The sequence below is a fragment of the Pelodiscus sinensis genome, chromosome 2 (assembly GCF_049634645.1).
Source record: "Pelodiscus sinensis isolate JC-2024 chromosome 2, ASM4963464v1, whole genome shotgun sequence".
Taxonomy (NCBI): domain Eukaryota; kingdom Metazoa; phylum Chordata; order Testudines; family Trionychidae; genus Pelodiscus; species Pelodiscus sinensis.
The window spans coordinates 244,667,720-244,688,177 of NC_134712.1; the positions used below are offsets into that span (position 1 = coordinate 244,667,720).

General features: G+C 44.6%; 1 protein-coding gene across 2 annotated transcripts in view; it reads left to right on the forward strand.

Moving 5' to 3' along the window:
* Positions 1-20,458, forward strand: part of RHEB (Ras homolog, mTORC1 binding) — a 61,028-nt gene that overhangs the window by 26,907 nt on the left and 13,663 nt on the right. Inside the window, exons 3-7 of one of the 2 annotated variants that reach the window (XM_025180743.2) lie at positions 7,956-8,023; positions 13,794-13,876; positions 17,940-17,996; positions 18,100-18,147; positions 19,404-19,485. In XM_025180743.2, coding sequence (XP_025036528.1) covers positions 7,956-8,023; positions 13,794-13,876; positions 17,940-17,996; positions 18,100-18,147; positions 19,404-19,485 — 338 coding nt within the window. The remainder of the gene's footprint in view (positions 1-7,955; positions 8,024-13,793; positions 13,877-17,939; positions 17,997-18,099; positions 18,148-19,403; positions 19,486-20,458) is intronic. The other variant, XM_075922821.1, reaches the window with a different exon arrangement.

Genomic DNA, 20,458 nt, shown 5'->3' on the forward strand with positions numbered 1-20,458 from the left:
TAACAGAACAGGGTAAAACCCTATTTTTAGGGTCACCGGTGCCCAGCAACTGTGAGGTTAGTGTCCCGTTGGTACGCGTACTTTGTTTTGGCCCTTGATGACTGTTGACCACACAATCCTTCTCTGCAGTGGTTTAGCAGTGGAGCTGACTAGGTCCAGTACATCCCAAAGGACTCACAAATGGGAGAAGGCAGTAAATCCCTCCACAGTTTAATATGCTGCAGGTAATAAAATCCCCAAACAAATTCCCTGACTTACTAACTAAAAATTGGTGCACTCACACACTCCATGAATGAGCCTCAGGTTGAGAGATGACTCAGTCTCTGCAAAGGGCTGCTCTCTTCTCACAGGGGTCCTCTTCAAGCAGGAACCAGGCTGCTTCAGTCCCAGAATTTCCCCTCACCGCGAAGGGGTGCAGGGCTCAAGATGCAGACCACACAACTGCACCAAAATTCAAAACTATAGCCTCCCAGCCCAGCATTCAGACCCACACAGCAGGCAGCAGCCCTGAACTTGCTGCTAGAGCTGAGCTGACCATGCGGTGACTCTTCTGACCCAGGGAGCTGGAGCCTACCCAGCCTGGCTGGGGAAACCTCCCAGCAAACTCCACAACTGGGAATCAACAGTGGAGACATAAACCCAGCTGAGGGATCCTGCCTTCAGGTCCCTAGAGGCTAGTTCTCAGGGGGAACCTTGCATGCAGGCCTGGGGCTTACTAGCTCCCACACAGCCAGCCCTCCCCTTTTCCTGGCTGGCTCCAGACTCCCCTCAACAATGGTCTCTCCTTCCCCCTGGGAGGGGCATCTCACTCCCTATGGGTTGCCGGGCAGACTCTGGCCCTGGTAGGGAGGGGGAGCCAAGGCAAACTCTGAGTGCCTCTCCCTGAGTTGCCAGCAGACAAGGCCCTGGGAATCCAAGCAATCTCCTTGGGGGTTACACTAGTTTATTTCAATTAATGACTTGGGTAATGGAGTTGCAAGTATGTATATCAAATTTTGCAGGTTACACCAACTGGGATGGGTTGGAAGCACTTTGGAGAATGGCAATAGAATTCAAAAGGATCTTTACATTTTAAAGAATTGGTCTAAAAAAAGATAACATTTGATAAAGACAAGGGCATAGTAAGGGGAAAAAAATGAAAAATGCAACTACAAATGTGTGGAATAATTGGGTAGAAATAGTACTGCGGAAAAAGATCTAGAGATTATTGTGGATCACAAATTGAATGAGTCAACGTGATGCATTTGTAAGATGTATTAACAGGAATGTTGTAGATTGTCTGGTTTTACTTGGTATTAGTGAGGTCTTGGCTAGAATAATGTCAAGTTCTGGGCACCATATGTTAAAGAGATGGATATAAATTTGGAGAGAGTCCAGAGGATAGCCCCTGGAAAAACTGACTTATGGCTAAAATTAAATGAGAATGAGAAGCTACTGTCTTCAAATATTTTAGTTACTCATATATAGAGAAGTGACTACAGGTTGGACCTCCCTTGTCCAGGACCCTGGGGACCTGAGTGGTGCCAAAGGAGGGAGTTTGTTGGACCAGAGGAGGTCAGGCCTCAGGCTATGCTGGGGTTCCCCTTCTAGCTGCTGGCCTGACCAGTGCCCTGCCCCTGATCCACTGTTAGAGCTTCACTCAGGGTGCAGCCCTGCTTGGACCACAGGAGCTCCCTGACTGGACAGCTGGGGGCTCACCTCCTGGCTGGCTGACTCCCTGCCCCTAGGCCACTATCCCTGCAGGCTGCCTGCTGCCAGATCAGCTGAGCTCCAGGCTGCTGGCAACCTCTGGCTGGGGCTCTGTAGTCCAGATACATCTATGGTCCTTCCGGACCATGGATTTTGCTTTACCAGAGTTCTGGACAACAGAGGTTCATCCTGTAACTGTTCTCCATGTCCATTGAAAGTAGAACAAGAACTAACAGGCTTAATTCACAGCAAGCAAGAGGTAGATTAGATATAAGTTAAGGTTAGCTAACCTCTGGAATAGTCTAAGGGAGGCTGTGAAATTCCCATCACTGGAGGACTTTTAAAAACAGGTTGGACAAATGCCTTTGAGAGTATGTAGGTCAGTGGTCTCCAACCTTTTTAAGCACAAGATCATTTTTTGCATTTAAATACAATTCAAGAGCTACCTCAGACCCAAATACCCTTGCCCCCTGCTCCTTCTCCCTTTCTCCCCATCCTCTCTCACTTTCACCAGGCTGGGGCAGAGGGTTGGGGTTCAGGCTCTGGTCTTGGCCTAAAGGATTTGGAGTGCGAGAGGCTCTGAGCTGAGCTTGGGGCAGGCAGTTGGGGTGCTAGAGGAAGTTCTAGGTGCAGGCTCTGGGAGGGCATTTGCATGCAGGGGTGCTCGGGGCTAGAGCAGGGGCTTGAGGTATAGGAGGGGCTTCATGACTCGCATAGGGTTTTAGGATGTGGGCTCCAGCTGGGCATTGCTTACATCAGGTGGCTCCTGGGTGGTGGTGGAGTGGGGCTAAGACAAGCTCACCCCTGCTTGTGTTGGTAAATTCTTAGCTCCTTACTGAGGCTAGTGTTGAAGCAGTAGTGTTGAGGAGAAGGTTATAGGGCACAAATAGACCGACTTAAGTTACCAAAAAAACCCCCCACGAAAGCTCATGATACCATCTACATGTTTTGTTAGTCTATAAAGTGCTACCAGACTTTGGTGGTGTGTGCTTTTTTTTTTTTTTTTTTCCCCCCCCAAAAACTTCAGTTGAGCTAAACTTGTTTCCAGCTTGCTGTGCATACAGGATTATATGAGGTGGAGACAGCACGCTGCACCTGTGGGGAGAAGATGTGGTTCATGTTGGTCACCAGGGACGTCACTAGCCATCAGAAAGACTAGCAACAAATGGCTCTGAGTGCCTATCTAAGGATAGCTCTGTTGCTCTGCCTTTGTGGGGAGCATAGTAAGAGGTATCTTGGCAGGAACAAAGGGTACGGGAGCATGAATGAAGAACAGATGAAATTTAAGAAAGTGGTGCAGAAATAATAGCTCAACTTATGAGGCAGTTTCTCTTTTAAGAATAGCCACTAGCCCAATAACTTTGGGGGGATAGTTTGCCATTGTCTTTTATATTTCCACTCAGGGAAAATCCTGCTGAACTATACATTCATTTGTATATGTGGATTCAGTGGCACTCTTGTGACACAGGCAGAAGCAGTATGAAAAAGACTTAAGACGACACCCATGAACACTAATTTTTGTCAGCTCATAAATTGCATTGCTGCCAGTTTTCTCTTGCTTGTATTGCGTCGTGCTCTAATCTATGTTGAGATGCCAGCCAATTTGTCTGGCGCTGAAAGACTAAATGTCAAAAAGTCCTTTTCCTTTCCAACCCAAAGGATCGAGGAGATATAAAGAGAAAGTTTGTTGTAAAGTTAATCCATCTAAGCTTGAATGTCGTCAGTTTTAGAGTCTTGATCACAAAAGCAAGCAATCTCAAGTACTGTTAAGAAAGTGTGCGAGCAAAGGAATAGCCAGCATTATGGATATGCTGTTTCAGTGCTGAATACTTTAAGCACATAAACTGGTTTTGTTTTGTTTTGTTGCAATTCCTGACCTGCCTCCCACTGGCCAAAAGTCTTGGGAGTCCCTTACCAGTTCTGAAAATTTCTGGCTTTCCCCTTGACATCCTCCACAACGCAGTCTCTTCCCCTCTGTCAATATAAACTTTGAATATTAAATGTTGTGCTTTCCTTTAAACAATGAATGCTGTAAATGATCTGATTTATTTTTGAGAGACATAACTGAAGGTTAATCTATCCAAAGACACTGCATAACAGCCATTTCTAGCAATGAAGCGTTTAGCACTGTAATTTGGGTGAATTCTTCTTCTGATATTAATTCCTCTACTGCATTTCCTTTCTCAGTCTTGTTACCGTTGACTTTTAGTAATGATGAAAATTGCTTCATTTTAGCATGCATGTTGGGTTTCTAGGACACCCCTGAAAGAGCTTGTCAGTTTTTACCCCTTTGACTGTGTAACTTCTATGTATGGAGAACTTTTAACATTTTCAAGCCATTTGCTTTGTCATAGCTTTGTGGTAAGTAATAGTGCTATCCCCTTCCAGACTGAAGACCTCTGAAATATTTGTATTAATGTGGCTTTCTTGTTTGAAGGGGGTTTGGTTTTCCAGTTTGAACCAAGAATTTTATGAAACGTGATTTTGCTCATTAACTTTTGAGGTAGTAGTGTTTTCATTGGCACCCTAATACATTCCCACAGAGCAGGGATGAGCAATAACTTTTGCAAGGGGGGAGGAGGGGCACCTCACAAATTTTGTACATGGTTGTGGGCTGGCTCTGGGACAGGGCGGGACCTAAGGCAGAAGGGGTGGGCTGGAGGCTACAGAGAATGTGTGAATGTGGAAGAGACACTTCATGTGAGAGACATAGTTCCCCCTAAGGTGTATGCCTGCGTGGGCGGGCACCAGGTATTTGCCTCCTGCCCATCTCATCGGTAGAGCTGGGCAGTGGCTGCCCAGCTGCTCCTGAGTGGGGCTGTGTGGCAGGCTGCTGTCTCGCCTCAGGAGCAGCTGGGCAGCCACCATGCAGCCCTGGCCCTAGCTTCAGCCCTTCCCCAGGGCTGGAGATGCAGTCAGGGGTGTGGCTGTGCCCCATGTGCTGGAACGGAACCAGGGCTGTGGTGCTATTTTTAGTATCCCAGTACCAACCGCTTTGCAGCCCCAGCTGGTCCTAGGGAAGGGCCATGTAGTGGGTAGCTGCCCCGTGTGCCAGGAATGGAGCCGGGCTGCAATGCAGCTGCTTATGGGCAGGTGTACTAAAAATAGCACCACAGCCCTGGCTCCAGCCCTGGTACCAGCTAGAGGGGGTTGAGGTGTGCAAGTGTCAGGAAGGCAGAAGGTGAAGGAAGGGGCAGGAGGATAATTAAGGGGAAGGTGGGGGTTAAGAGAGGAAGGGTCTTGTGCTGAAGGGGCAGGAGGGGACCAGGGCAGGAGAAGCAAGGGGAGGGCACCCAGGGGCAGAGTGGAGGAGAGATAAATGCAAGGGGGCCAAGAGAAAATGAGGGGAAAGGCAGGAGGGGTGGGGGAAAGGGGATGGGAAAGTGTCAGTGGGGATGGCAGAATGATGCTGGAAGACCTCTCGAGGTCCCTTCCAGTCCTATTATTCTATGATTCTAAGAGGGAAGAGGCAATGGGAGGGAAGAAGAAGGAAGAGGAGAGGGGAGGAGTGGTGTGCACGAGGAAGGTAGGGAATGGAGCAAGTCATGTGTGAGGGCACAGAGGAGCGTGAGAACTGGGTCAGAGGGTGGTGAGGGGGTGGGCACCAGGAAGAGAGCAAGGGGGGCAGGTGTTGGGAGGGGAGGGGCAGTGAAGGAACCCTGGCACCCTCCTGGTGCCTCCCTGTAGGGGAAGGTGCATATGCCAGGGGGATTGTTGGAGTGAAGCAGGAGGGCAGACATGGGGCAGGGGAAACAAACACCAGAGGGCAGTGGAGAGGCAGGGCAGATAGGAAAGGGGATGGGAAGAGGTGGGCACAGCAGGGAAGGGCAGGGTGGGTGCAGGAGTCAGGGAGGGTGGGGCAAGTCCCAGTAGGGCTGAGGGTACTGAGAGGGGCAGGAGACAGGACAGCAGAGGGCGAGGGGTGGGGGGCAGCAGCAGGTACCAAGGGAGCAGATGGGTGAGGGGAGGGTGGGAGACATGGCGAAAAGGGAGAGGTTTATAACTTGGGTGCCACAGTGGCATACATCCAAATAGGGATGTAAGTGAATAGTCAATATGCTTATCGGATAGTCAACTAGTGACTTAACTAGTCGCTGTCTCCCCCTTCCCTCCTTGCTGCCTCTATTACATAGGCACTTCCACATTCCTCCTATCGACTAATCGATGAAAATTCCATTGACTACTCGACTGGTAAATTAACTGATGTTTAACATCCTTACTTCAGACTGGAGCAGCTCCACTGTCGCCCTCTGTCCCTGACTCCAGCTGTGCAGAGATGGTGTATGAAGACAGGGCAATGCCCTGATTTTAGCACTTCCCTGTCCCATCCATCCTTCCCGCTCTGCACAGCTAACAGGAAAATCCTGGGAGCAGCTCTGTTGCAGGATGGAGCAAGGTGGAGGAAGGAGCAGCTGAGCACCTGCTCCTGGGCAGGCCTGAGTGAACTGCTTCATGGGCTGGATGCGGCACCTGGACCTGATTTTTGCCCATCCTGTCATAGAACAGGTACATAACTATCTTCTAACTTGGAATTCTTCATTCCAGAAGAGAGTGTGAGTAATATGGGCATGGTATAAACAGTACTTTTTTTGTAATGGTACTGCCCGGTACATAGTACTGGCACCTCCAGACACAGTACCGGCACCTCCAGTCAGAGCTCAACAACTTTTCCTCTGGACTACTGGCACCTTGGACACGCCAGTAAATTATTCAAACAGATGCATCCAAAGGCACCAACATGCTCTTTATCAGAGGCCATATCTACTCACCGCTTCCTTTTTAGTTGGTGGAGGCTTTGTCCAGATGGCCCATGTCCCAGTTTCTACAATACACACAACTATGCTATGCATTTGGAGGTTACCTAGTAGGATTATTTAGTATGACACAAAGCCCTATTCATGCTAAGTATTTGACTTAAATTCTTCAGTTGAGTGCTTGGAGTCTGCAGCTGTCCAGTACCCTGACTGGCAATTCTGCAGTGGGTTCAGAAACTTCTACAAGTCTCATAAAGAGTAGTAAAGACTTTGCAGTATTTGTTGCTTAGTTTAAGGGAAAGCACAGATATTAATACTCAAAATTATCAGCATCAGTGCATTACAGGAGTTCATATTGGTAGATGGAGAAACTGCATTGTGGAGGTTGTCAAAAGGGAAGCTAGAAGTTTTGGTAGCTGATAAGGACTCCCAGAATATCTGGCTACTGGGACAGCAAGTCAGGCAATGTGTGATGAGTGGATCAGCTTAGTGTTCTTGTTAAACCACTTAGCACTGAAACAGTTAATGTTAAAGTGCTGTTTGTTGTGACTTTGATGCGTCAGGAGAACTATGCTGCTTTTAAAAACCAGAGGACTTAAGTCATGAAACAATTTCAGCCCATAATGTAATAACCTTAGAGGCATATCAAGCATGTTTAAAGCTAGAGTGTACATTTGGAAAGTACAAAGACAAACCACCTGAGTCAAAATAAGGAGCCAGTTTCAAAGCTTTTTATGTTCTCAGCAGGAATATGGTCATATAATACTGGAGAGCATTAGCATAGTATTGTTATATTAAGTGTAATATAAGCTAATATACACCCCTGTGGGAAGGGGAGTTGAGGCTTCCATATAATCCTCTGCTTATGTACATTGGTATTTCATGAAATATAGTAAGATAAAGTGTTCTGATTTCCTCTAATAGTATAAAATGTACTTCCTGATTAAGAACTGAATGTGCTGTGATAACTGCAGCAAGCAAAAAGTAGTGCTGTGACAACCGCAAATCAGAATTTCAGTGTTCCTGTACACTTACATGTTTTAAATCAGTGCTGTTTTTAATGCCATTGCACTAAGTTCTTGGTGTTATACTACATGGTGATTATCCAGATCAGGAAAACTGGATTTAATAAATGGTTTTGAAACTAACACTTTGTGTAAAATTTTAACTAATGTTGTCATTGACTTGCATTCAGGTAACTCTTTGGATTTTCATGTTTAAGTTATTTTTATATATATATATTAAAGTCTCCAGTGTTAAAGTGCTTTAAACATAACTTGGAGAAATTTTGTAGCTAGTGTGTGCAGTCCCAATTTTCAGAAGGTTTTAAAAATTATTAATGTTCACTGTATGCATGATATTAAATGTATACAGCACCCCAATTTAGTCTTTTACTCCTGCTTTTTAAAACTTCAGATTGTTCCACTAGAGTTTTCTCCACTAATTTCTGGTCTAATACCTATAAAGCTATTCAGTTTTAATTCTAAAGTGTGTTTCTCTTGTTTCTTCTAGCTTTTACAAAACTGATCACAGTAAATGGGCAAGAATATCATCTTCAGCTAGTAGACACAGCTGGTCAAGTAAGTGATCTTTATCTGAACAAATCCTTCAGAATGAAGGCTATGTATGTACTGAAGTTGGCATTGTCCTGTGTTAAGCAAAACACCACAACTGACACTTGAATAAAGAGGGTTTGAAGGCCTTTATATTTTACTTACAGCATTAAACTAGCTTAATTTGCTAATTTAGCAGTGAATGAATTAACTTCCAACTTTGAAAGTGTTACTGTTGAGTAGTTTTGTCCCCTGAAATTAGTAGAAATGTATTCCGATTATTTGGGGTTAATAGGGGCTCTTGACATTTGGCAGTGTGTAGTTTCTTACTGGTGCTTGAAAAGTGAATTTGGCTACAGTGGAACAAAATGAAAACAAGTTACATCCATGAGGTATAGTATAATGTAATGTGCTAGTCATGCCTCTTAGCACTCTCATTTGAGTTCATTTAATACATAAGGGCTAACCAGATTATTGCAGACTCTAAGAACCAGCAGTCACAGGCACTAGACTGACTGAATGAAGGTGGGCGTGACTTTATTTGTAAACTGTTATGATAGTCAGTGACATTGATACTTCTGTTGTGCTCATAAATTAATGCCTAGTGGGCATAAACAAATATGCAACTAAAGATGGAATTTAACAATTTAGTACATCAGAGAAGAGGTGGGTTGTGGTACACACTGCTTTGAAGCTGTAGGGAATATTGCAGGAGTTTTTTAACATAAATGACCTATGACACCATCATTTGGCTTGATGTTAGGAGCTCTACAAAATTTTAGCTTCCATAAAGAAGTGTGTGTGTGTGTGTGTGTGTGTGTGTGCGCGCGCGCATGATTCTAATATAATCGCATGGTCTTGTTTGTATAGGTGTTCGTGATTTGGTATTTTTAAGGATTTTTAAATTGAGGGCAAGATTATGGAGAATCTGCCCTTTGCCTTTTATTAGTGCCCATTGTGGCGATGCCACACTGTCACTCGTAGTTCTGTCATTCCTGTGTGGTAGGGTTTAAAGCGGCATGAAAAGTATTAGACAGTTTTGGAATGTTAAATTCCAGCTACGGGTGCTTCATCATGAAATAGGTCCCAGTGGTAAGAGTGTCTCTATATAGAACCAGCCCCTGTTAGTAAGTTAACCATTAACATTCCTGGTAAACCTTAATGGGTGAGGCTTACTGGTTATGGTTCACTGGTGTGGGCTGGAGCTGGCCGTTCCCTCCCCATCCTGTTTGTTTAAAATATGCTTCTTTCCATACCTATTTTTGTGAAACCATCCCTTTACTGGAAAGACCATCACTGTGTGTGCAGAGAAGTTCCATTTGCAATTCTCACCCAATGATCCTAATGACAGGTGCCTCTCTGCTAAGGTGGGAGCATGTTTGTACACTTGTATGATTCAGGGCAAACGGAAGTTACAAGAGGCAGTGCTACACATCAGTTGCCTAAAACTTAAGAGCAGTCAGACATGATGGTCTTCCACTAATCAGGACAAACACTTAAAGATTGTGACAAACAGTATCCTCATATTTGTTGTATATCGACTGTCCAAGAGGAGCAAGATCTCTCTCCCCCTGTGTTGAGGCAGTCAGGCTGTGGAAGTAGTGCGTACAACCAGATCACTATTATAGTGACCTAGGATTGAGACTGAAGCAAAATGCAGGACAATGTAGCACTTCAAAGACTAACAAGATGGTTTATTAGAAGATGAGCTTTCGTGGGCCAGACCCACTTCCTCAGATCAAATAGTGGAAGAAAATAGTCACAACCATATATACCAAAGGATACAATTAAAAAAAATGAACACATATGAAAAGGACAAATCACATTTCAGAACAGGAGGGGGATGCGGGGGTGGGGGGGGGAGGAAGGAAGGTAAGTGTCTGTGAATTGATATTAGAGGTGCGGAGAGTGGGACGTCTGTGAGCTAATGGTATTAGAGGTGATAATTGGGGAAGCTAATACCATTAGCTCACAGACGTCCCACTCTCCCCACCTCTAATATCAATTCACAGACACTTACCTTCCTTCCTCCCTCCCCCCCCCCCCCGCATCCCCCTCCTGTTCTGAAATGTGATTTGTCCTTTTCATATGTGTTCATTTTTTTTAATTGTATCCTTTGGTATATATGGTTGTGACTATTTTCTTCCACTATTTGATCTGAGGAAGTGGGTCTGGCCCACGAAAGCTCATCATCTAATAAACCATCTTGTTAGTCTTTAAAGTGCTACATTGTCCTGCATTTTGCTTCAGCTACCCCAGACTAACACGGCTACATTTCTATCACTATTCTAGGATTGAGACTGACTGACTGCAGATTCACTTAGCAGACACTTCTTCCAAGAACATGAGTCAAATTAGGGATGTTAATGGGTATATGCTGATTATTGAGCTCTGTAATGTTGCTACTAGGGCATCTCTATTCATAGACATACTAGGGGAAAATACAGCATAGATGGAGCTACTACAGGTGGGTGCATAACTGGCTGGAAAACTGTTCCCTGAGAACAGTGCTTCACAGTCCAGCTGGCAGAGCATATCAAGTGCAGTTCCATGAAGATCAGCTCTGATAAATATTTTCATCAATGTAGGCAATGGCAGAGGAAGGTAGGCATGTTAGAAATCATTCATTTTAGTAATTGTGTTGACGCAACAATTCTTAGCAGTTACATGGTTACTAAAATGCTTCCTCCCCCCCACGGGGGCAAGGGGCATGGCCAGCAGCCAGTGCACTTCTGGGGATCCTCCGCCACCCTGCACTGCTGCTTCTCTGTAAGAGGTAGCAGTCCAGGGTGGCAGGTAGTTTAAATAGGCTCCCAGTGTAATCCACACACATAGTATGGTTACTGAGCAATGCAAGTGGTACCTGCACCATAGCAACTGCTAAGACCAAAAGACCTCTACAGCATGGGCTGGGAGCCAGCTAGCTTTTAGCTCAGAGGGTAGAGGCTCCTATACTCTGCTTCAGAGGTCCCAAGTTCAAATCCGCCTGGTGGTGGTTACAAGTGGGGTCTTGTCCGGAATCTCAACTGTGTCTCAGAAGCTCGGGACCCGCTTCCTCACCTAGGGGAAGTATGTAACACTAGTGTGGTTACTGAGCAATGCAAGTGGTACTTAGACCACAGCAACAGCTAACACCAAGAGACCTCTACAGCATGGGCTGGAAACCAGCTGGCTTTAAGCTCAGAGGGTAGAGGCTCCCATATTCAGCTCTAGAGGTCCCAGGTTCAAATCTGCCTGGTGGTGGTTACACCAGCACGGACCACCTGCCACCCTGCGCTACTGCCTCTGTATCCGATGCAGCAGCATGGGATTGCAGGTGGCTTCCCTGCTGGTTCGAGTTTTAAATACAGAGCATTTAGGGGGAGGGGAGAGGTCATAGTTAATAGGGGCCATTACCCAGTAAATTATTCCTTGTTGGTTAATGGTCCTGGTTAACTGCAGACATCCCTATAAGAAGGTACACTTATACAAGTTCCAGATACGAAGCTGAGTGGATTTGTGAGTGCTGTGGAACATGGGATTAAAGTTCAAAATTATCTGGACAAACGGTCTGAAGTAAACAGGATGAAGATCAATAAGGGGAAGACATACAAAATGGAAAATGACGGTCTTATGAAGGAATGCTATGGAAAGATCTAGGGATCATACTTAGCTTATGATCCCCTATGAATCAACAGTGGGATGCTTGCAAAAAAAATAAAAAAAGCAACCATCATTTCAGGCTGTATTAACAGGAATGTTATAATCAAAACACGAGAAGTAAGTCTTCATTCTACTTTGTGCTGATTAGGCCTCAACTGGAATATTGTGTGCAATTTTGGGTGCCCCCTTTCCAGAAAGATGTGAACAAATTGAAGCAAGTCCAGAGAAGAGCAAGAGAAATGATGAAAGGTCTAAAACACATGACCTATGAGGGAAGTTTGAAATAACTGAGTTTAAGTTGGAGAAAAGGCCGAGCGGTGACACGTTTTCAAGAACATAAGTTTTTACAAAGAGGAGGGAGAAAAGTTGTTCTTGACTGACTTTTCATGTCTTGCTTTGTCCTATCCTCAGTAGTTTTCATTCTCTGTGCCATATGAAGAGAGATTAAAAATACTTGGACTTTTCAGCTTGGAAAAAAGAAGACTAAGGGGGATATGATAGAGATCTATAAAATCATGACTGGTGTGGAAAAAGTGAATAAGGAAAAGTTATTTACTTTACTTTAATATAAGAACTAGGAGTCAACAAATGAAATTAATAGGCAGCAGGTTTAAAACAAGCAAAAGGAAGTTTTTCTTTACTCAGTACACAGTCAGTCTGTGGACCTCCTTGCTAGAGGATGTGGTGAAGGCTAGGACTTGAATAGGCTTCAATAAAAGAGCTAAATTAATGGAGGTTAGGACCATCAATGGCTATTAGCCAGGATGGGTAGGAATGCTGTCCCTAGTCTCTGCTTGTCTGGAAATGGGTGACAGGAGAGGGATTATGTGAGGATTACCTGTTGTGTTCCCTTCCTCTGGGGGCATCTGGTATTGGCCACTGTTGGCAAACAGGATATTGGGCTAGATAAACCGTTGGTCTGACCCAGTATGGCTGGTCTTATGACAAGAAGCAGTGGGTTGAAATAGCAATGAGGATAGTTTAGGTTGGGCGCTAGGAAGCTTTTCCTGACTGTCAGGGTAATTAAGCACTGGAATAAATTGCCTAGGGAGGCTATGGAATTTTTCTAACCTGATTTTAAAAGTATCCAATGACACACACCTATCAGGAATAGTCTAACAGCCCTACTTGAGAACCACTGGTTTAGAGTTCAGCCAGCTAACGCTTATTGGTTAATGGTTCCGGTTAAACTCCTCTTGCTTCCAGGGAGGTGACTTTGCTACAGCAGGGCAGCAAAACCACCTCTCCGGGAGCCAGGCGGGCAAGGGCTACTGTGTCTGCTCCCAGGCAGGAGGCTTTGCTGTGGGCTCTGCGATTTATACCGCAGCGCATGTAGCATGTGTAACCACAGACTTTTAGTGGCTACACGGTTACCATATTAAATGCTTTTTAACATCCCTGTTTTCAACCTGTTTTTCTTGCTGCCCAGTCAGCATATAGCTGCTGCCAAGGTGATGCCCTTAGAGCCATTCAGGTGAGGTTTGCATGTAATGTGTCAGTGACCCATGTAACACACGGGGCACACATGCAGCTCTAGAGCTAACTAGGTTGAGAACCATTTGGGGTCCCTTCCAGTCCTACAATTCGTGTGTGTGTATATTCACTCCTTCACCTTAAAGGGCAGTGCTCCAGTAGTCACCTGCAGTGGCACACCCATAGGGACACTACTTCAAGGGGAAATGATTATTCACCCTTTTCACCCTGTGCAGTAACTGGTTCTTTAAGATCCCCTTATGGATGCTCCTCTACCTGTCCTTTCCCTCTGTTTGAGTTCTCTGCTATGACTTTGTGGTAGTGAAGGAACTGAGGGCACATTGCTATATAATAGATTGGGGCATGATGCTGACTAACATGCCATGCGTGGGCCCAAACGGACACTGCTATGATAAATTTCCAGTCAAAGGCACAGGGAGCATTAGTGAACCTAGAGTGTCGGACCATAGGGACAAGGGATGTGAAAGCTTAAATGGTAAGCATTAAGGGTGATGTTTATTGGTTCTGGTTAACTGGTGGGGGCTGAAGCAGCTCCCCACCTGCCGCAGACAGGGTGTTCTTGCAATATAGTCAGTGTTTAAAACTGCTAGTTATCTACTGTAACTAGATTCTGACTCTTCTAGCAATAATTGTTTTTAAAAATACCATTTTCCTTCCACAGGATGAATACTCCATATTTCCTCAGACATACTCCATAGACATTAATGGATACATTCTTGTTTATTCAGTCACATCAATAAAAAGGTAATAGTTCTTCTTGTGTATGTTCTTGTGGGCAAGCTGCTGGTCTGACACTCGTGTGGCTTCAATCCCTGTCTCTGCCACAGACTCCCTGTATGCCCTTGTACAGTTCTTTAATCTCTATCTCATTTCCCATCAGTAAAATGGGAATAACAAGTCTTCTCACAATAGCATTTAATCTTTACTGTATCTCTGCAACTTGAAAAACTACAGTCTTTGGGGGCAAGTAAAGATAGAATCCATGTTAAACTGTATTGGTTATGAGTTTGTGTAAAAAGATGATCAAGCTTAAGTATTCCTAGTGTTCCCCATTGTGCTGTCTGAGTACAGGGGCATTAATAAATTGAAACATGACCAAGAATAGTTACAGCACTGAACTTAGGTCAGAAATCATCTGGTGAACAAAGAACCTTATTGGTTCTCTTATCTTAGCCTTGAACTTAGGTTGTCTACAACAGCTTGTTTTGGCGTAGGTTATGGCACTCAGGTTTATGCTACAGGGAAAGGTTGAGTTAAGATAAACATCTCCAGCCACAAGGCGTGTTGCCTTATCCCTCTGAAAAAGATCCTGTGTGCTTCTTTTAAGCATAACACTGCTTTTGTGTCTCCTTGTCTCTCTCCCTTCCCCAGCTAGCCTGCTCTTGCTCCCACAGTCTCCCTCCAGCTTCCGCTCCCCACATCCCCCCCCTTTTCCTCCCTGTGACACCTCCTCAGTTTCCCTCCATTGCACCCCTGGTCTCTTCTGCCCCATAAGTCTCCCCTGAATCCCCCAACTTCCCTTCAGTGCCTCCTGCATCCCCCCCTCCTGCCCCTGCCTCACATCCCTGTTCCCCCTCACTCTTCCCTTATCTGCTCCTTCCCCTCTCCAGCCTCCCCCTACCCTGCACATGCTGTGAGCTGGTGTCAGTTTCCCTGGACCCCAGGTAAGGATCTCAGCCAGCTCTGCTAGGAGCAGCCTGGGGCATAACCCCCCTCTTGCAGCCTGGGGCACTGCTCCTGGGGAGAGGGAGTCTCTCTTACCTGCTCCCAAGTGCTGCCCTCCCTGGGGCAGGGAAGGTTTGGCCAAGCTGGAGGTGCTGCCCTGGGAGAGGCTTCTGGGAAGCAGTGGAAGTGGCCCTGATGGAGATTTCCCCCTTCTGGCTGAAGCCCATACTTCAGGGTCCAGCAGCAACCCCCACCGGGACTTGAGGATCCAGACTGGAGCCAGGCCCCACAATCAGCATGAGCAGTGGCTATGAGTTGCTTCCTGCTGCAGGGGCCAAGCCCAGCCCTGACTCTCAGTGCCCCTGCTCGCCGGTGCTGGGTCCTAGTGAGCAACCCACGGCACTGCAGCCCCTACCCCGGGTGCCCTCTGCACCTGGGCTCAGGCAGCATCCCCCACATCAAGGCAGCAGCATGCAGAGAAGCCAGTGCAGGGAGAAGAGATTGGGGGTTTCTGAGCATACTGGGCCTTGCTCCAGAGTCCTGCTGTGCTTGGGCGTGGGAGTGGCCTGGCAGTATGCCACAGTCCTTCACCAGTGTGTGGACTGACAATTGGGAACCACAGTTCTTGCTCACTAGTTCAGATCTGGGCTTGGCAAATACCATGGTCTGAAGTAAAATGAGTTGATGGTCTCAATCTCAATTCACAGTTGCCTGCATCTGAGTCAGTGTACTAATGCAATATAGTTCCTTATTTGTAGTTTCATCCGGGGACCAGGATAGAATAGCAACAGAGGCTGAGTCTTTGTTCCTAGAGTTACTATCTTTCGACTAGATTTGAGGTGTGTTTGACCTGGAAGCTTCCATTGATTTGGTCTGTACCTGATTGGTAATAAAAAATTAAATCATCTATTTAATTCCGGTTCCAGTCCTCTTTTTTTATGTAGTGCTGCAAAGTCCAAGCAGTCAAATGGAAGCTTGTTCTTCATGCCAACTGTTGGGATGCCACACTGGAAGAGTCAAATGCTAGTGTAAGCTTAGCAGAGAACTACAGAATGTATTCAGACTGCCATGGGCCTATGCCCACATGTTCTTTACTAGTTACTTTACTGGCCTTTTATTTATGGCTTGGCTTTTTTGTTTTTGTACTGCTATAATGTATCAGCTTGTTTTTTCCCTGTTTTTGTTGCAGATCCTTGTGGAAAATCAGTTTCTTTAAAAAATTCTCTTCTATATTGAATGACTCAAGTGCAGTGTTTGTCAAATGGGAAGTCATAAAAATACTTCTGAAGAAGCAAACAATGCCCTACTTCTTTAACCTAGCCTTAAACTTGTTCACAGTCAAGGTTATTGAAGATTTCTCGTGCTGTTTTACTTAATTAAATTCCTAATTAGTATCACAAAGCAGGTTCCATTACTAAAGTATCATGTATGTCTTTTGTTGGCAGTCCCTGATTTCTTGGGTTGCCTTTCTTTTAACAAGCAATAATATGCACTATAATCCAGTGTGTATACCTCCTTAACGAATCTCCGTTATTATCAGTCTGTAGAGAATAAATTGTGGCCCTACGGTTACCTTGTCTTGAAGTTTGAGATTCTCAAATTTAAAATCTCACTTCCTAGTGTAGGAAATCAGATCATAATGTAGAAAAGACAGTGATGTGGAACGGCAGTGTAATGCTATCTGGTCCAGTGACACTTCTCCCGCCTCCCTGCACTTTGTTTTGGTTGTATTGGCAATTGTTTGGTTGATAACTATTATTAGATTTCCTTGTGAGTGTACTTCCATATTTTGTTTTCTCATTGGCTCTTTCATTCTCCCCCCTCAAATGTTTAAAGGCTGGCTTTAGTCCTGATTTAGGCTTGTGAATGCATACTTGACTGTGGCCAGATTTTACAGTCAGGTTGACCTATAGTCTTCCTGCATTCAGCTCTTGGGGAAAGAGGCAAAGATGGCTGTAGGTTACTTTTGTGTACCCTGATTCTCGACTGGTTTGATATCAAGCTATTCTCCTCATGCAGGTTAGACCAGACTTGTACAGGTAGAAATTCAAGCATCAGAGAGACCTGTATTTAGTGCAATGCTGTACTTGAAGAATCAGACCCTTGGAATTTGAGCTCTGAATAAAATGTCACACACAGGAGCACACTGCTTTTGAGACAGTTTTGACTTTCAAAACCTACCTTACCTACCCTATAATTTTTTTAATTACAGTATTTGTGTCCAGTCCAGGTTTATATGTGGTATCCTGCTATAATTGGTCAAAATTGTCTATCAAGCTCTCTAATAGCTCAGTTACTCCAAATGTAATAAAACAGTTGCCATTGCACTTCACTGTTCGTTTGACTTGCTTTTTTGCATGGTACAAATGACCAATACTGTAATCATTAAGTTTCAGGTTTGCTGGCACCTCCCAATATTGCTTCTGGCCTTAGTCACTCAAGTCTTCGGGTATAGACTTTGTGCATTCATAACTGTAGTATCTGAATAAGCAATGGTTCTCATGCCACCTGACGGTTCAGTTTTTGCTTGTCTTGACTCAGTCACAGGTTGACTTTTTCATTTTCAAGTGCATCAATTCTGAATGAAATCACTTGGATTGTGTTAATTTTGGGACAATACTCAATTTCAATTTAAAATGGAAAGTACTATGAATTTCATCAAAGCAAATGCATGCTTTGTAATTCTATTGCATCTTCCCTCTCAGTGCTTGCTTGTTTTTTGAAGCTTATTTGACCTTCAGACTTCCTACATCCATGCAGCTAAGTCTTATTACACATTATGCCTAATGTGTACTTAAAATCCAAGCAGATGCATCAGACCCTTAACTGCTTAATGCATGATTCTCCTCATCTTGATTCATACACTTGCAATGCCCTTTTCTTGGTTTCCTTTTATTATTATTAGACAGGATCATCTTGGCCTATGTAAGAATGTTGTTAGATGGACTAGTGTTTTATGGAGTTCTAGCCCAATTTGTCTTTGTATAGTGATCAGTAACACGTTTACAACATCTCAGGAGTTTCTCAGCTAAAGGTAGAATAAATCTTAAACACAGTCTACAAGTGGAATTAATTGCTTGTGTATTGGGTATTAAGGCTAAACATCAGAGTGCATGTGTGATTTCATCCCTTTATTTTGCAGTTTTGAAGTGATTAAAGTTATCCATGGCAAGTTATTGGATATGGTGGGAAAAGTCCAGTAAGTAGTAACACTTTCATCTCATTTCATTGCAGGTATATTACTAGTACTTTGTTCAATATACTATAACAGCTATTCTAAAAGTGGTTCACTTTTTTCACAGAATACCCATTATGCTGGTTGGAAACAAAAAAGACCTGCATATGGAACGGTATGTGACTATCTTAATTTTCAGAAATTATTATATAGTAAGTTCTCTGTTGCAACATCATATGAAAATTGAATTAAAATAGTTACTTTGTGGGAACTAAATTATAGGTACATAGTTTTCCATAGGTAAAAAGTTAGAATTAGTTTGTTAGCTTATGCTAAATTAATCATAAGGTTCTGTGGACTTGAGTATGGGATTGTAACCCAAGAACTACAGGTTGGATCTCCTTAGCCTGGCAACACTGGGACCTGACCAGTCCTGATCAAGAGAATTTGCCAGACTAGGGTAAGTCTCCTGCCATAGGCTTCCAAGCCCATTGCCTATTGTTGGCAGGCTGACCCAGCAGGCACCCTGCCTTGCCTCCTTCTCCCTCCCTCTCCCCACTTACCTGGCTGGGCAACTTGGCCAGCTGCTGCTGGCTCCCTGGGCAGCAGAGGCTCCTACTCCTCCCGCGGGGCTCCCGCCCCGTGCATCCAGGGGCTACTGCAAGGCAGGGCCCCAGCTCTCCACTCTAGCTGTTTGCTGGGGGACTCCAGCCCCACGCTACCATGGGGCTCCATTCTAGCCCCACATTGTGGGGGGGGCTACTGCAGTGTTCTGGCCTTGCTCTCCAAGAAATTGCTGTAGGACTCTGGTCTTGCGTTGCCATAGGGCTCCAACCTCAGCCCCAAACTCCGACCTGCTGCAGGGCTCCAGCCCAGTGCTGACCCATGCTGCTGGGAGATTCTGGCTCAGCACTGCACTGCCATGGGCTGCTGGAGGCTTCAGCGAGGCTCTGGCCCCGATCTTGTGCTGCCCCCAACCGGGCTGCCAACCCTGTTGCCCCAGCCTAAATGGTCCTCCTGCCCTTAAGCTCCCGGGCTCTCTGGTCCAGGAGCATCCACGGTCTTGCCGGACGACAGATGTTGCCAGACCAGAGTGCTGGTTTTTGGAGGTACAAACCTGTACTGAATTCGAATACTGACTCTTGATTTGGGACAAGTCACTTAACCTGTTTCTTCTATAAAATGGATGTTTCCTTCCTATAAGTGTTGACAATAACTTCAAAGCACTATGTATTATAAAATACAGTACAAATGGAAAGTGTTAAGTATTGCAAGACACACATTTTCCTGCAAGAGGTATATTAAATTGCATAGTGTATAGTGATGTAGGCAAGTAATTGTAATTGCACAGAAAATGCTTTAACTTGTGAAGAAGTTATCAAACATTCTTTTCTTTGCTGTAGTAATTTATACTGTCTTCAATTTGATCAGGGTGATCAGCTATGAAGAAGGGAAAGCTTTAGCAGAATCCTGGAATGCAGCTTTCTTGGAATCCTCTGCTAAAGAAAATCAGGTAACCAATTATGCATTTTACTACACTGCGTTTTGCTACAGTTTTAAGAGTGGGATTTAGTATCAAAGGCTCTTCAAATGTCTCTCCTTGTTTTCTTTCCATTGCTGTGAAGAACTACAATATACTATGTAGCTGTGTATTGGCAGTCAAAAGTGAAATGAATGCTTGCACTGAAGTCCACGTGTGCAACTTGTCCAAATAGTTGTGTGAGACTTGTAGATGAAATAAGGCTGCTGAAATGAGAAATATGGGACTAAAGGTGTAACTTAAGTGTGTGTGTAAAATGTGTGTTAAAGTGGAATGAGTTAGATTCAGTGTAAACTCACCCTAAATTAAAGTCGTAACAGCTTGATCTTTATCACTACCTTCAAAAACAGGGAATTATTTGTTGTATTCTTAGCAGAAACATACCACTAAAAGGGTGAAAGGATAGCTTTGTGGGTAAGGCACTAGCCAGCCCTTACGTTAGGTTTTTTTTTCTCCAGGTTCTGCCAGCTTGCTTCCATTCCGTTTGAACTAGGAGTAAGGGTTCCTTGCCTCTCAATCATAAATACTATGGAGGGTCTCCTATACTGATGTGGGTTGTGTTAATGGATGGATAGCCATAATCTGACCAAATATAATCTGGAAACAATGTAAATGTTACCATTGTTTGTAAATGGTAAAGAAATTAGTAGATTTAATTTGATTCTAACCTAATGGTAATCCTTGTTGATGTTAATGAAGCCAAAGCCTGAGCAACTTATCTTTGTGATGTCCCCTTTGTTATGGGGCCTCAGGGAACTGCTCTGATTGCTATCCCCTATTGCCAGCCTTGGCTTTTGTATACAGAAAAACAGCTGTTGGGATGCAGGTGAGCCATGGAGTTTTTGGCATGTTAGGGAAGGACGTCAGAAGAAAGATTGAGAACCAGTAACTTGCATCTTCTTTGTTGCAGACTAAGCCCATCATTTATCCTACTCTGTGGGCATGG